The 13,022-nt window shown below is 40.7% G+C and overlaps 1 protein-coding gene across 3 annotated transcripts in view; it reads left to right on the top strand.

Moving 5' to 3' along the window:
* The window catches only part of LOC138016827 (sacsin-like), a 69,478-nt gene that overhangs the window by 10,167 nt on the left and 46,289 nt on the right, over nucleotides 1-13,022 (top strand). The window contains exons 2-3 of one of the 3 annotated variants that reach the window (XM_068864036.1): nucleotides 7,621-7,896; nucleotides 12,019-13,022. The exon at nucleotides 12,019-13,022 is cut by the window's right edge and continues 206 nt beyond it. The exons of the other annotated variants lie outside the window; for them this stretch is intronic. Of the exons in view, the coding sequence (XP_068720137.1) occupies nucleotides 7,621-7,896; nucleotides 12,019-12,036 (294 nt within the window). The 3' untranslated portion in view covers nucleotides 12,037-13,022. The remainder of the gene's footprint in view (nucleotides 1-7,620; nucleotides 7,897-12,018) is intronic. 3 annotated transcript variants of the gene reach the window in all.

Raw genomic sequence — 13,022 nt, forward strand, 5'->3', positions numbered from 1 at the left:
CTTACGAGAGCGTTAATCTGTCGTCAAAACGAAAGAATCGTAGGCTTTCTAAATATTCACTGTGTCTAGAAGTAAATACTCTCACTGCAAATCCACTGATAACATTGAGCCGATTCCTTTTGAGGGAGATGTCAGCTTTAAGGAATCTCTAAAACGGGGAAATTCCAAAACCAGGAATACCTAAAATAAGGAATCTCTAAAACGGGGACTTTCCAAAATAAGGAATCCCTGAATCAGGGAGCTATAAAACAGTGAATCTGTAAAACAGGAAGTTTTTACAATAAGGAATATTTAAAACAAGGAAATCACCTAGGAGAGGAATGTGAAGCATTTTTAACAAGGAAAAATAGGGGAATTTCTGAAAGGGGGAACACTTAAAACGGACCATTATTCCTGAACTTAGGTAGGTAGGTAAAGTAAAGTAAAGTAAAGTAAAGTAGACCTTATTTAACGTCGATAACTCGTAACAGTAACTTTTAATCACTGACAAACCTGAGGTCGACGGTGCGCTCATTTTACTCCACCCTCTCCATCAGTGCTCCGTTTTACGGGTATTTAAAGCTACTAGCTACACGGAAAGGAAAGGAGTCGAAACAAGGATGCGAGATCCGGGAATCGAACTCAGGACCTCTTGCACCAAGGCCGCGCACTAACCGACTGTGCCATCCTTGCTCCTAGGTAAGCGCTTTCCGAGCCAATGACCCAACACGCCGGTGCTTATACCCGGTTTCCGTAGCATTAAGCGACTAGGAGCATTTTTAACTCCCCCCTGGATGGGATGCTAGTCCATCGCAGGGTTACCCCCAGCATTACGCCGGTACCCATTTATACACCTGGGTGGAAGAGGCACCGAGGGAGTAAAGTGTCTTGCCCAAGAACACAATACAACGTCCCCGGCCAGGACCCGAACCCGGACCTCTCGCTCTGGAGTCGAGCACACTAACCATAAGGCCATCGCGCCTCCTACCATAAAACTGTCTGGAATGACATAAATCAAGCTGTCGTAATAATGAAGTTCTTAAATCATCTACTGGCTCCACTATTCTCAAACTATTAATTGAAAGACAGCTGCATACAGCGGGTTCAGTTGTATTCACAAACGGTAAAGAATTTTCTACTGACAACGAAAACAATTAATACCATCACGTTTTCCCATGTATTTATATTTATCGGCTAAAGATTCAATTAACTGCTCAACCTGTTAAACTCCTTTTGGATTGCGGATCTCAAAAGTGATTATATCAGCATCATAAAACAGAGAGTGCTGCAGATCATAAACGATAGACAATTGCGGTGATATCATAAATGACCGGTTACTTCATTCCTAAGGCCGATATGCCCCGTCAGTTACGTAAGCTAGAGATAACAAACTCATCACTTAGATCAATTAAGTGGGATGACAAGCGTTTACTCGCCTGTAAACACTGGGCTCCACGCTAACGAACATAAAACGACAAAAATCGGCAAGGGAAGTGAACCGACTGCGGAGTTATTTCTCCATCGTTACGCCTGTTCCAAGGCTGCACTATTGCATAATTTAACTCCCGGCCGCAGGGTTCAGCACAAATTTTGAAACATACAATACACATTTTTGATACACACACATCCACCCATATTTGAAAAGGTAGTCTTCAGATTATCTCTATATGAGAAAACTCCCCTAAAACGTTATTACAATATAACTTGGGGAAAAATACATTATGCATTATCAGAAATTCATTATTTAAATGATTATCCGTTTTCGGGATGCATTATTTTAGAACTTCCCCTTTTTAGAGATTCCTTATTTTAGAGATTCTCCATTTTAGGGATTTTCAATATTATAGATTCCCCATAAAGTAAGTAAGTAAGTAACAAAACGGAGAAATAAGAAAGTTTCAACTAACCCTTCCAATCCGGGATCTCTTAACCAGAAACTCCCTGTAAATCTTTAAATTCCCTACCTTAGCTTTGTTCCGTCATACAGTAATACGCCCAGCATTGAGTATTTATTTATTTCCTCACATGTTGGTGAAGGGGTGGGGAAAGGGCGCCAGCTTACTTGAAACTGACCATGTTATTAAGCCAAGTAATTTAGATTTTTAAATTAGGGGCAATCACAAAATTAAAACTCTTTTCCCTACTTTCCCGTCCAAAAGAAAACTGCCCGAAATCAGCCATCGAAAAAACAAGTTTTTTTTTTCTCAAAAAGTATTTAAATTTAGGGGGAAAGCAATACGTCATTCTAAGCTTTCCAAAAACATATATCTTCTTTACAGAGAACTAAACATTTTATGAAAAGAAAATATAAAGGAAAAAAAAAGAAAAAAATTAATACAAAAATCAGTTTTCCACTCGAATTTAGTCATTTTCGCGTTGATTACGAATTTGTGGATGCAAAATAATAATCTTCCTCATTTTATCTGCTTTCTTGGACATAAATTTGACAGGAAAACTGATCAGGCACAAATATTTTCAGATTTGTTTTTATTAATCCGATTAGCGATAATGTGTAATATGATAATTAGATACAAGAGTCAAATTTGCGACCCGTTTCTACGGCAATGACGCAGATAACATTACGAATAATTAGCATCTGTTGGCCAAAACCCACCCAAATTAAAAAATTTTTGACGGAAAATTCATCCCAGGGATAAAACAATTCGCTGGACATGTAATCAAGGTAAATGTGTCAGAGAGAAAGCGAAAACAAGCGAATATTTGAGGACAAAAAAGAATTCTGTGCGATGAGAGGCTACTAAGGAATTTTATGCAAATATCCCGCCCACGAAAATAATCATACCTTTTCAGCGATTTCAAGGCTTGAGATTCCATCCAATGAACCAAAATCCTTTCCTTGATCCTTTCCAGTGCCTTTGGTATAATTGCTTTACTGAAAAACTTTGGTAAAACCGCTTCGCGACCGTTTGAAAATTTCGCCTTCACATGGCTTCAAATAGGCCATTTTACTGTTGTTTGCTCAGCGACCTAGCCTATAAATGGCTGCGAGGCTGCCGGTGACCTTGTATTGTACAGCCTCCACTGCTTTTATCATGTAAATTGTGTTGTTGAAATGCTAATTAGTCCATATTAACATTACAAAAGCAAGAAGGTTTGTATAAAAACAGGGTCACCGGCAGCCTCACTTCCATTCTTAGGCCAGTTAACTTAGCTACAACTGTAAAATGGGCTATTGCCTGAAGTAGAATGCCCGTCATGTAGGCGTCATGAAAGCTAATATATACACCCTATGCAAAATGAAAAGGGACTGGGAGCGACACGCGCGAAAACGAGGCTAGTTGGGCCTTGTTCTGTTTACTCGTGGCTGCTGATCAAACTGTAAGTGCCAGCCGTCTTTCCGAGGGCGATATACCAGGAGCATCTCTTCAAGGACGAAATCCTACAACACTCACCACGGATGAGCTTCGCTTTTGGTTAAAATGTCGTGGCGACCTGGCAAAAGGATTAAAAACAAAGGCACAGTTAGCAAAAAGGCAAGTAAGCTTATCGATGTATTTCTCAGTAGTCGTAATAATAAGGGCTTTTTTTACTGTACTTGGTTAAAAGGATTCGATATTTAACCTGTCTTATTTCTTATTTCAAGTAGAGAGCAGGAGATTTAATATTTACTTCCGTCGCTTACCTGTTTCTGCACAATTAACTGGTGTGCTAATTAATCCGTAGAGTACTTGAATATGTGGGTTCTGGTCGTGATAAAGATGTTGTGGATCCGGACAAGAACCTTATATACACGCGTCGAAAGCAGAGACAAGAAAAATTACAAACTCGAAATGATCCGTGGCTAAAGGAAAGTACTGTAAGGTTTCCATCGACTGGGTGGTCAACAAGCTTACAACGAATGCCATTGTTTACAAAGGCAGAAATGGATTTGCATGTCTCTCAATCTTGTGCTGTCATTTGGGTATACAGCCCTAGAAAAGGTGGAATGTTTAGGTTCACACCCAGTGGAAGGAGATATTCAATTGTAAAGCCTTTATTGGCCATCACAGTGTCACCTTTATCAAAATCTAACTTCAGAAAACCACGTCTCTCAACAATTTCGCGATCGGAAATACTTCCTCTGTATAGTTGACTGATAAAAGTTATACCTCCACTAGGAGCAATTCCAACTAAGCCTTTCAGAGTTACGTGATTTTTATACGAGCTCAACAGTTTCGAATTCAAAAGAAGGCTGGATCGAAGGCATCTGGCATAGTAACTGTAACAACCTCCTTATTTGCCCATATAGATACCTGACCAAATTTAAGATACAAGTAATTTATCCAGGACAGGAACATCCTGCTCATTGTTGACTGAGAGATATGAAACATGTGAGCCAGATGCTTTTCTGCAAATCCCCTTCTCAGTCTGCAGAGTACAAGGAAAAACTCCTCTCTAGCTTCTAAGCGCCTTTTTCTACCTTTGTGAGTGCATTCCTCTGGTTCCTCGGTTTCATTTTCGTTCTCATCATAAAAACGCTTTGGGACACTTCTTTCTTTTGACGAGCAGTACCTAATGTTCTCCCCATTCGTTCCAGTGTTCAAAAATTCATATACAGCATTAAATGTAGCAAAGTTAGGAAAGCCGGTGTAAAAGGCGATGTCCTCGTCAGAGGTAAAATTTCGCAACTGAAAAACGCGAGAATCTCCTAGTCCCTTCTGACGTTTTAAAACTTCTATTTCAGCCTTCAGTGTAGCATTTTCAAGCTCCAAACTCTTCAGTTTTTCGAGATGTTCTTTGAAATCTTCTGTCGTGTTTCTTTGTGTATCCGTGTCGTTTTGCACGTCATGATCAGCAGAGCTACCAGCCGCAGATGAAGTGCAGTTATCAGCGTTGGTTTCAGTTGCACTAGTTGTTTGAGATACTATCAACTCTGTGTCTGTATTCGACGTAAACATACGTTTCTTAGGAGGCTTTCTCTTTAGCGGAGAACTTTGTGACCAAGAATTCGAAAAACGTGACGGCACGACCCCTTCCCTGACATAAATACGCTGGCCTCCGATAGACTTAACAAAGTCCTCAGGTTTAAAGTGACGAGAGCAAATCTTTGTGTTTTGGTTGACAGTAAAATCCTTACATCCGTCGCGACGAATAGCATGCAGCCAACGTTTCTTGAGGTTCACATCATCTGGAAACTTGAAATAGGAAATTTTCTTTCCATTTTCAGTCCTGTACAGCTTTTTGGTGCAGTTGGGAACACAACAATTTGCCGGCATATTTAAAATTTGGCGCCCTTCGCATCAGGCGGCCATTTTTTCTGGGCCCAACTAGCCTCGTCCTCGCAAGTATCGCTCCCAGTCCCTTTTCATTTTGCATAGGGTGTATAGATTAAGCCAAGCCTAAAAGCGGAGCTCCCTGGTTATTTAATCGTACTGCCTGTAGGGTTAGTGAAAACAAAAGGTTTCGAATTGTTCGAGCTTTGATGTTTTCGGTTTCTGCTTTAATAATTAAATCTTTTTTTTTTGCTTTCTTCTGTAGAAAAATTCATTGCCTAACTAGTGAATTCAATGGTAAATTTTACGCTAAAAACCGACATCGCATGAATCACAAAGCAATGAGTGCGATAACGGTTTTTCGAGTTAAATTTACTTTGGAATTCATCAGTTTGGCAATGAATTTTTGTTGAAAGGCACGAATTTTAAAAGAAAACAAGCACACCCTCAGCGAGCGAATGGAAAAGAAAAAAAGCCATTTCAGGGTCAACTGTCAATAGGAATCACGCTAAAATTAGAAACCATAAAAAAACTTTGTCATTTCAAGGTCAAAAAAAAAGAGTACAGGTTTACTTCATTGAAACACGCCAGCTTGGCTTGGAGCAAGAATAAAAGCAATGCAACCAAGAAAGGACAAACTTCAAACAAGATCCGCTCCAACACTAAATTACCTTTAGGTGCTTTAAACAAACTTCTGAAAACAAAAGCTAGTGAAATTTCCCCCTAATTTTACGAGAACTCATTGCGATTACGTGTTTATAACATAAAGGCAAAATTTTCTTGTCACTGTCGAGGCACATCGGAAAACCGTTGGTCAAACGGATTAAAAAAACACTTGTTCGCTAGCATTTTAAAGGAAAACAAACAATACAACTTTATCTTTGTGTCCAAAATAGTATAATAAAAATTCGAGTTTCATTCCTGAACAAAGGAAAAACCGATTAAACCACTTTTTAAAAATACGCATCCACTTTAAATAACGCACGCATCCGTAAAAATAACAAGCGTTTTAATGCCCAAGGAAAGAATTTGTTGAGTAACTTCTTCCACCAAGTATGAGCTATTACTGGTATTCCTTTTTGTCGTTGTCGTTCTCTTTCGCTCTCTTTTCGTTTCTGTTGTAGTCATAGGTCCTTCAGGCATCATGGAACCTTATTAGAGCATCTGAAGATTTACCAAAAATTGCAATACGAAGAAAAAAGCGGCTCTAAGCAAATTAAAAATAAACACTCAGCTTTAAGTTTATATCCCTACGCTGCTTGACTTGAATAACTGCATAGCCACCAGTGTGGACCACAGCTATCACGATATGTCAAACTGGATTGAAACCACCGAAAAATGCAGAAAGAGAACATTTTCCAAACCGTTTTCCACCTGAACACGAAGAGCCTTGACTGTGTAACTATAGGTGACGTAGTATGGCTGTGTAGCCTCGTCGAGCCACAGAAAGCGCGCGAAAAATGAAGCCTCGCGGGGGGTTGAGCCTGCAATCAAATCGAAAACCAGTACCTGGTCAGTGGTCAACTTCAAAAAAACATCCGGCCCTCGTGAGCTCTAAGCTTGAGCCCGCGATATGGTCACGTGATACTGGGCAGCGAATACCTTGTTTTGACAGTTGTCAATTGATCAAAACATGGATGTCCAATATCAAAGATGTTGCTGAAAACTAACATGATACTGGTCACATTGCCATACATGGACGGGTGGACGTACGGACGTACTTACGTACCGACGTATGTACGTTCGGACGGTCGATGACGTCATGGCTATCAAACCAAAATTTCTCGCATCGATGGGTTACCATATTCTCTTAACTATGGTGCTCCGCACGCGCGCGCGCCCTCGGCGCGCGCGGAGCTTCGCTATAAAGCTAAGATTTTCAGGGAAACTAAGGCCATACCTCTCTAGTAAACAGGAAGACTTTAGATAGCAATGACCAGAACCAGGTTGCCGACCAGCGGTTTTCCTTAAATCAATGGTTTGCTGGGGGTACTCAAACGCTGTTTCGGGACAAAGCCTAAATTGTTCCGGGAATCAGGAGATTTCTCCGGGAATCGGGAATCTTGGGGATTTTTCCGGGAAACAAGCGATAATTCCGGGACATTGCAGAAAAAAAATCGGGACACAGAAGGAAATTTTATTTCACTTTTTTATTTAGGCTAACCTCGCTAAGTTAGGCGTGAAATCTTAGTTTTATATGCCGGGAATTCTAAAAATTTCCGGGAATGTATCCCAAAAATTCGGGAGGTTGATCCAAATTTCCGGGACGACTTAAGTTAAGACCTAGTATTGCTCAAACAACGTTTGTTAGAGTTGTCACCCCCGTGGGCTTGGAATTCAGAAAGACAGTTTGGGCATTTATGTACTTACAAAAAAGACTTAAATAAGTAACTTACTTGACGGCTTTCCGAATCGTTTGACTTTGTAGGCAGCAGAGAAGGCGATTAAGGCTGTACGCTATGAAAATGGCGTCGAAAAGGTGGATGTCCACAACTTGGTTTTAAACTGCTCCGATTTAGCCGACACTAAATTGATTGACTTAGCTAGAGCATTGGAGAAACTGGTGGGTGATTCTACCCGAATGCGTTATCCAGACAGAGTGCCCCACCCCCAGATTCCAAATGACTTGTACTCCCGAAGCATGGCAAACGAGGCCCAAGAAATAGCTGCAAGGATTGTGGCGCATGTAGAGGAAAGATTAGAGGTGAGGTTGTTGATTGCATTTCTTTGAATCACTGCAATGAATCAATGAATTGACCATCAGCAATGCATCTGTTTTCGGTCAAATCCGGTCTCAGGATGAATCCGTTTTTACCTAGGTTAAATTGGTGATCCTGGCTTTACCTAGGTTGAATATGCACTCTACCTAGTTTGAAGCAGCTATCAACCCCCGAAAAAGGACTGAAAACACCAATACCTTCCCTCACGTTCTGTCTTACGCATCTCAACACATCTTAATGTTGCGTGTCATCGTTATCGGTTTCTAATGTACCTACCAATGGCTTGTTTCAAAACGGGGATGTCCGTTTTAAGTTGTTAATATGGCTATAAGAAGCTTGTTGGACCGCGAAGGCATCAAACGCATTACACCTTTGGCCTCTTTTTTTTTTTTTTGCTGTCTGTAGATGCTGTAAAGAATTCAAGACCTATGCAATTCCGGGATGCGATAAAAACGTGAATTATTACGTATATCTTATTATTATATACCTACTGAGATTTGCCCACTGAAAAGGCGCGAAATAAATTCGGTTCACAACCTCGTCTAAGGCCCGTTTTGAACGTCGCATTTCACATGGCGCGTACCGCTTTAGGAAAATAATATGCTTTGAGTTTCCTCCGCTGAATCGTTGAATACTGTTTGGCTCAACGATACCATTCATTTTGGAATGCTTGCTTGTCAAGAGAATAGGGATTTATGATGGGGAGATGTAGAGCTTTGTAAGGACGCGCACTGTAACGAATATCTAGTTTACAATGAAAGACAGACAAAAACAAGATCCGGAGTAGACGCCTCAATCGTTCGAAGAGTTTCCCCGAAAATGTTTTCAACTGGTGATAAACGAGATTCTGTGGTGGCGTACAAAAAATATAATGGATGCCATTTTGCTTGGGAATAAACCACACGAAAACAGACCGCTCCAAAAAACTCTGGTTCAAGTCGGCACCTATGGGTGTAAATGAATTAAACACTTTGATGAAAACAATGGCTTCAAAAGCAAACATCAACAACGCACGACTCACCAACCATAGTGCTCGTAAACACATGATTCAAAAACTTAATGACAGTGAAATTCCGCCAACGCATATAATGCATTGAAGCGGGGATAAAAATGTGCAAAGCATAACCTAAATCAACAAAAAAAAACATGTCGGGCATCTTAAGCCGAGCATCATCTCAAACACAAACTACTGCAACTAACGAAACTGCCGCTGCAAGCACTAGTAAAGCCCCCATGAGTTTTTTCGAGTGAGCAGTAATACGTGGAGGACAATTTACGATTTTCATTAATGCACTTACTACCTCGCCGATCATTCAAACCAGGAGTTCCGTCACCGAAACCACCGAAAAAAGGTGGATGAGAATCAGAATTGACGAGTTCGACTCCGATTAAAGTTTAGAAAATTAATAATATTTTAACATTCTTTGCTTCCTTTCATGTCAAATTTCTGGCAGAAATTTAAGCTTATGCTATCAGGGAACCAACACGTGTCACTTCAGTTTCTAATACCCTAATCGATTTATGCATAACAAATTCGCCACAGAAGGTTACAAAATCGGGTGTCATTCACCTCGGTATTAGTGATCATTCTCTTGTCTTTCCTTAAAAAGAAGGCAATGTCTTCCGATAATTCAGCTGCATGGAATCAATATAAGCGTGCTAGAAACCAGGCAAATAACGCAATTAAGCTCGCAAAGAAAATCTCTGTTTCTGACAACCTGGAGACTAATAAAGGTAATTTGCTGAAAACATGGAACCTAATTAACGAGCTAACTTCCTGTCACAGCGGCAAGACGTCCAACATCTTGGAGATCAAAGCTGACAATAAAATTGTTAGTAATCCGGTTGATATAGCAGAAACTGTTAATGAACACTTAACAAATATTGCGCAAGTACTAGCAGAAGATATTCCTGGTGTAGACATAAATCCTGAAGTTTATCTGGAAACCACTGATAAATCGTTCTCTCTGCAAACTCCGAGCATCGATATTGTATTAAAAATTTTAAACAAAATTGATGATAAAAAAAGCCGCTGGTCTTGATAAGATTCCGAGTAAACTTTTTAAAGACGGCTGCCGGTATTATCGCTCCTTCGCTTACCGCCATATTTTCTAAGTCCATCCTCACTGGGAAGTAACTCCAGTTTTTAAAAAAGGGTATTAAATCGGATCCTAACAATTATAGGCCAATTTCTGTAATTCCGATAGTTTCTAAAGTTTTTGAAAAGAATGTTTACAACCAACTCTACCATTATCTAAATGAGAACAAATTACTATTAAGCTGCCAATCAGGGTTCCGCTCTTTACATAATACTCTTGCTGCTTTGCTTGAGGCGACAAATGACTGGTCAGTTAACATCGACATATGGGTTATTAAATGGCGCCGTTTTCATTGACCTTACTAAGGCATTCGACACCATTGATTACGAAATCATCTTGCGTCAAATGTCATTCTTGGGTTTTGACCAGGTAGCTATCAGGTGGTTCCTGTCGTACCTAAGTGGCCGAACCCAAAGATGTGATGTCAACGGCAAACTATCAACTGCTCGCGATCTCAGGTGCGGCGTACCGCTGGGCAGTATACTGGGTCCTTTGTTATTTCTAATTTATTTTAATGAACTCCCCAACTGCCTGCAGGCCGCTGCGCCAAGGATATTTGTTGATGACACAAACATTACACTATCGGCAAAAACGTTAACGGAACTCAAACAAGCCATGATCCCTAAACTAAGTAAACTGAGCTGCTGGCTGAGAGCCAACAAGCTTAGTTTAAATGCTGCCAAAACTGAAATTATGATTATTGGGTCAAGGCAGAGATTATCTCTCCAAAATGACAACGTTGTAATAAGAATTGACGATCAAATAATCAAGAAGGTTGAACGTACTAAATCCTTGGACGTTACCATAGATGCTCAACTTACTTGGTGCAAACACGTTGAAGAAATATGCAAGAAAGTATCCTAAGCTATAGGTGCCCTCAAACGTGTGCGACCCTTTATTCCGAAAAAAACTGTCATTCAAATGTATTGTGCCATATTTCGATTATTGTAGCCCGGTTTGGGACTGTTTGAATGGCTACCTGAGTGATAAGCTCCAAAAATTGCAGAATCGTAGAGCTAGAGTTATAACAACATTGCCTTTTGATACGATCTCGAACCACCACCTAACTACCCTTAACTGGGAGAGGCTACCAATTCGACAAAAGAAACGGAAAGCCTTAATGATCTTTAAGACAATGAATGGACATGCCCCAGATTATCTTCAACGTCTTTCCACTCAGTATTACTCTAATTACAACCAGAGAAACTCTGAGGGAAAACTGGCTTTGCCAAAACCGAGAACTAATTATCTAAGGCGAAGCTTCTCCAATAGCGGGGCAACATTACACATTATGGATCTGTTGATCAATACTACTACTACTACTACTACTACTACTACTACTACTACTACTACTACTACTACTACTACTACTACTACTACTACTACTACTACTACTACTGCTGCTGCTGCTGCTGCTGCTGCTGCTGCTGCTGCTGCTGCTGCTGCTGCTGCTGCTGCTGCTGCTGCTGCTGCTGCTGCTGCTGCTGCTGCTGCTGCTGCTGCTGCTGCTGCTGCTGCTGCTGCTGCTGCTGCTGCTGCTGCTGCTGCTGCTGCTGCTGCTGCTGCTGCTGCTGCTGCTGCTGCTGCTGCTGCTGCTGCTGCTGCTGCTGCTGCTGCTGCTGCTGCTGCTGCTCCTGCTGCTGCTGCTGCCGCTACTACTGCTACTTATGTTTACGTTTTCTTCAATAAAAAGGAGAAAGTTAATTGTCGTGTACGCTATCGCTTGTCTCTAGGAACTCGTTTGTCCACGAATCTCACAATTTGGCAAGCATTTATCGTTTTTTTCGGGGGAAAAACTAGCATTTGCAGCCATTTTGACCGCTTTCGTAAAAAAATACGTTTGTGAAAAACCTGCCAAACTGGTCTTTTGGAGTACAAATACCGTAAGATATTTATAATCGTTTTGGGTGCTATTTGTACTCTGCTGGTTGTAGTTGAAAAACAATTTCCATTACTCAATGAGATATTAACACCATCGTAAAAGGTAGCTTTGTTTTGTTTCATCAGCCGCACCCAGAGACCTAGCACCAGCCGTTTTGTGCCCCCGCGGATCATTGGTCCAGCCAATCGTATTTTTCGCCAATCAGCAAGTCACCTGCCTGCCAAGTACGAAATACAAATGGGTGAACACAAAATACAATTGCGACTGGTGGTACGTCACTGTCAATCGAGTGATTCAGCCGTTCGTCGGGATGAGGATGTTAACTGCAATCCCAAAACGGCTGAAAATCGAGCCTACCCGAGACTACGCACTCCTGGGAAGTCTGTCATATCAAAGCTTCTTTTGCAACCAGAAAAAACAGTGCACCAGGATATATTCATTAACTAGCTCGTCGTGTAATGATCAGTCGATTAACCGAGCACATTAGGACCTTAAATAAAATTGGAACGTAGGAGGTAAAAATTTCATTCAAAAATCCATTTCGTCTACTGTGTAGACGAGATGAAGCCTTTGTTAGGGGCTCTGTCTTCCATAGAGTCCACAGGATATATTTTTCTTTTTTACCAGGATACCAAGCTTGTAATTATGACTTTAAATTTTTACTTGTTATACACGGCTGTCCGAATTGGTAAAATTATTTCAGATTCCCCTTCAACTGAAATTCAAAATTTTCTTTTCAAAAATAAGTGTCTTCGTAAATTGCAACATGTGCAGAATTTTGTCGCCCGGATAATCAGCGGAGCAAGAAATTAGATCATATTACTCCAGTGCTGCGAGACTTGGTCTCGATTGCCTCTAAGGCAACATTTATATCTAAGAGACGCCGTTTTTGCTTTTAAATATATGACGGGTTGTGTCCCCTATAGCTATTACCTTATATCAAAACTAATTGCCAGTGGCCAAATTTCCGGTCGCCGGACACCCAATTCATAAAAGTTACATATCCCTCTATTAAAAAAAAAGCTGCTGGCGAACGGTCATTCCAGTACAAACTTTGTGGAACAGCCTCGACAAAAACTAATAAGAATCATTAGAAAGGTTTTGACCCAGTGACTGTCTGAATATTTCT

The sequence above is a fragment of the Montipora capricornis genome, chromosome 1, assembly GCF_036669925.1.
Source record: "Montipora capricornis isolate CH-2021 chromosome 1, ASM3666992v2, whole genome shotgun sequence".
Taxonomy (NCBI): Eukaryota; Metazoa; Cnidaria; class Anthozoa; order Scleractinia; family Acroporidae; genus Montipora; species Montipora capricornis.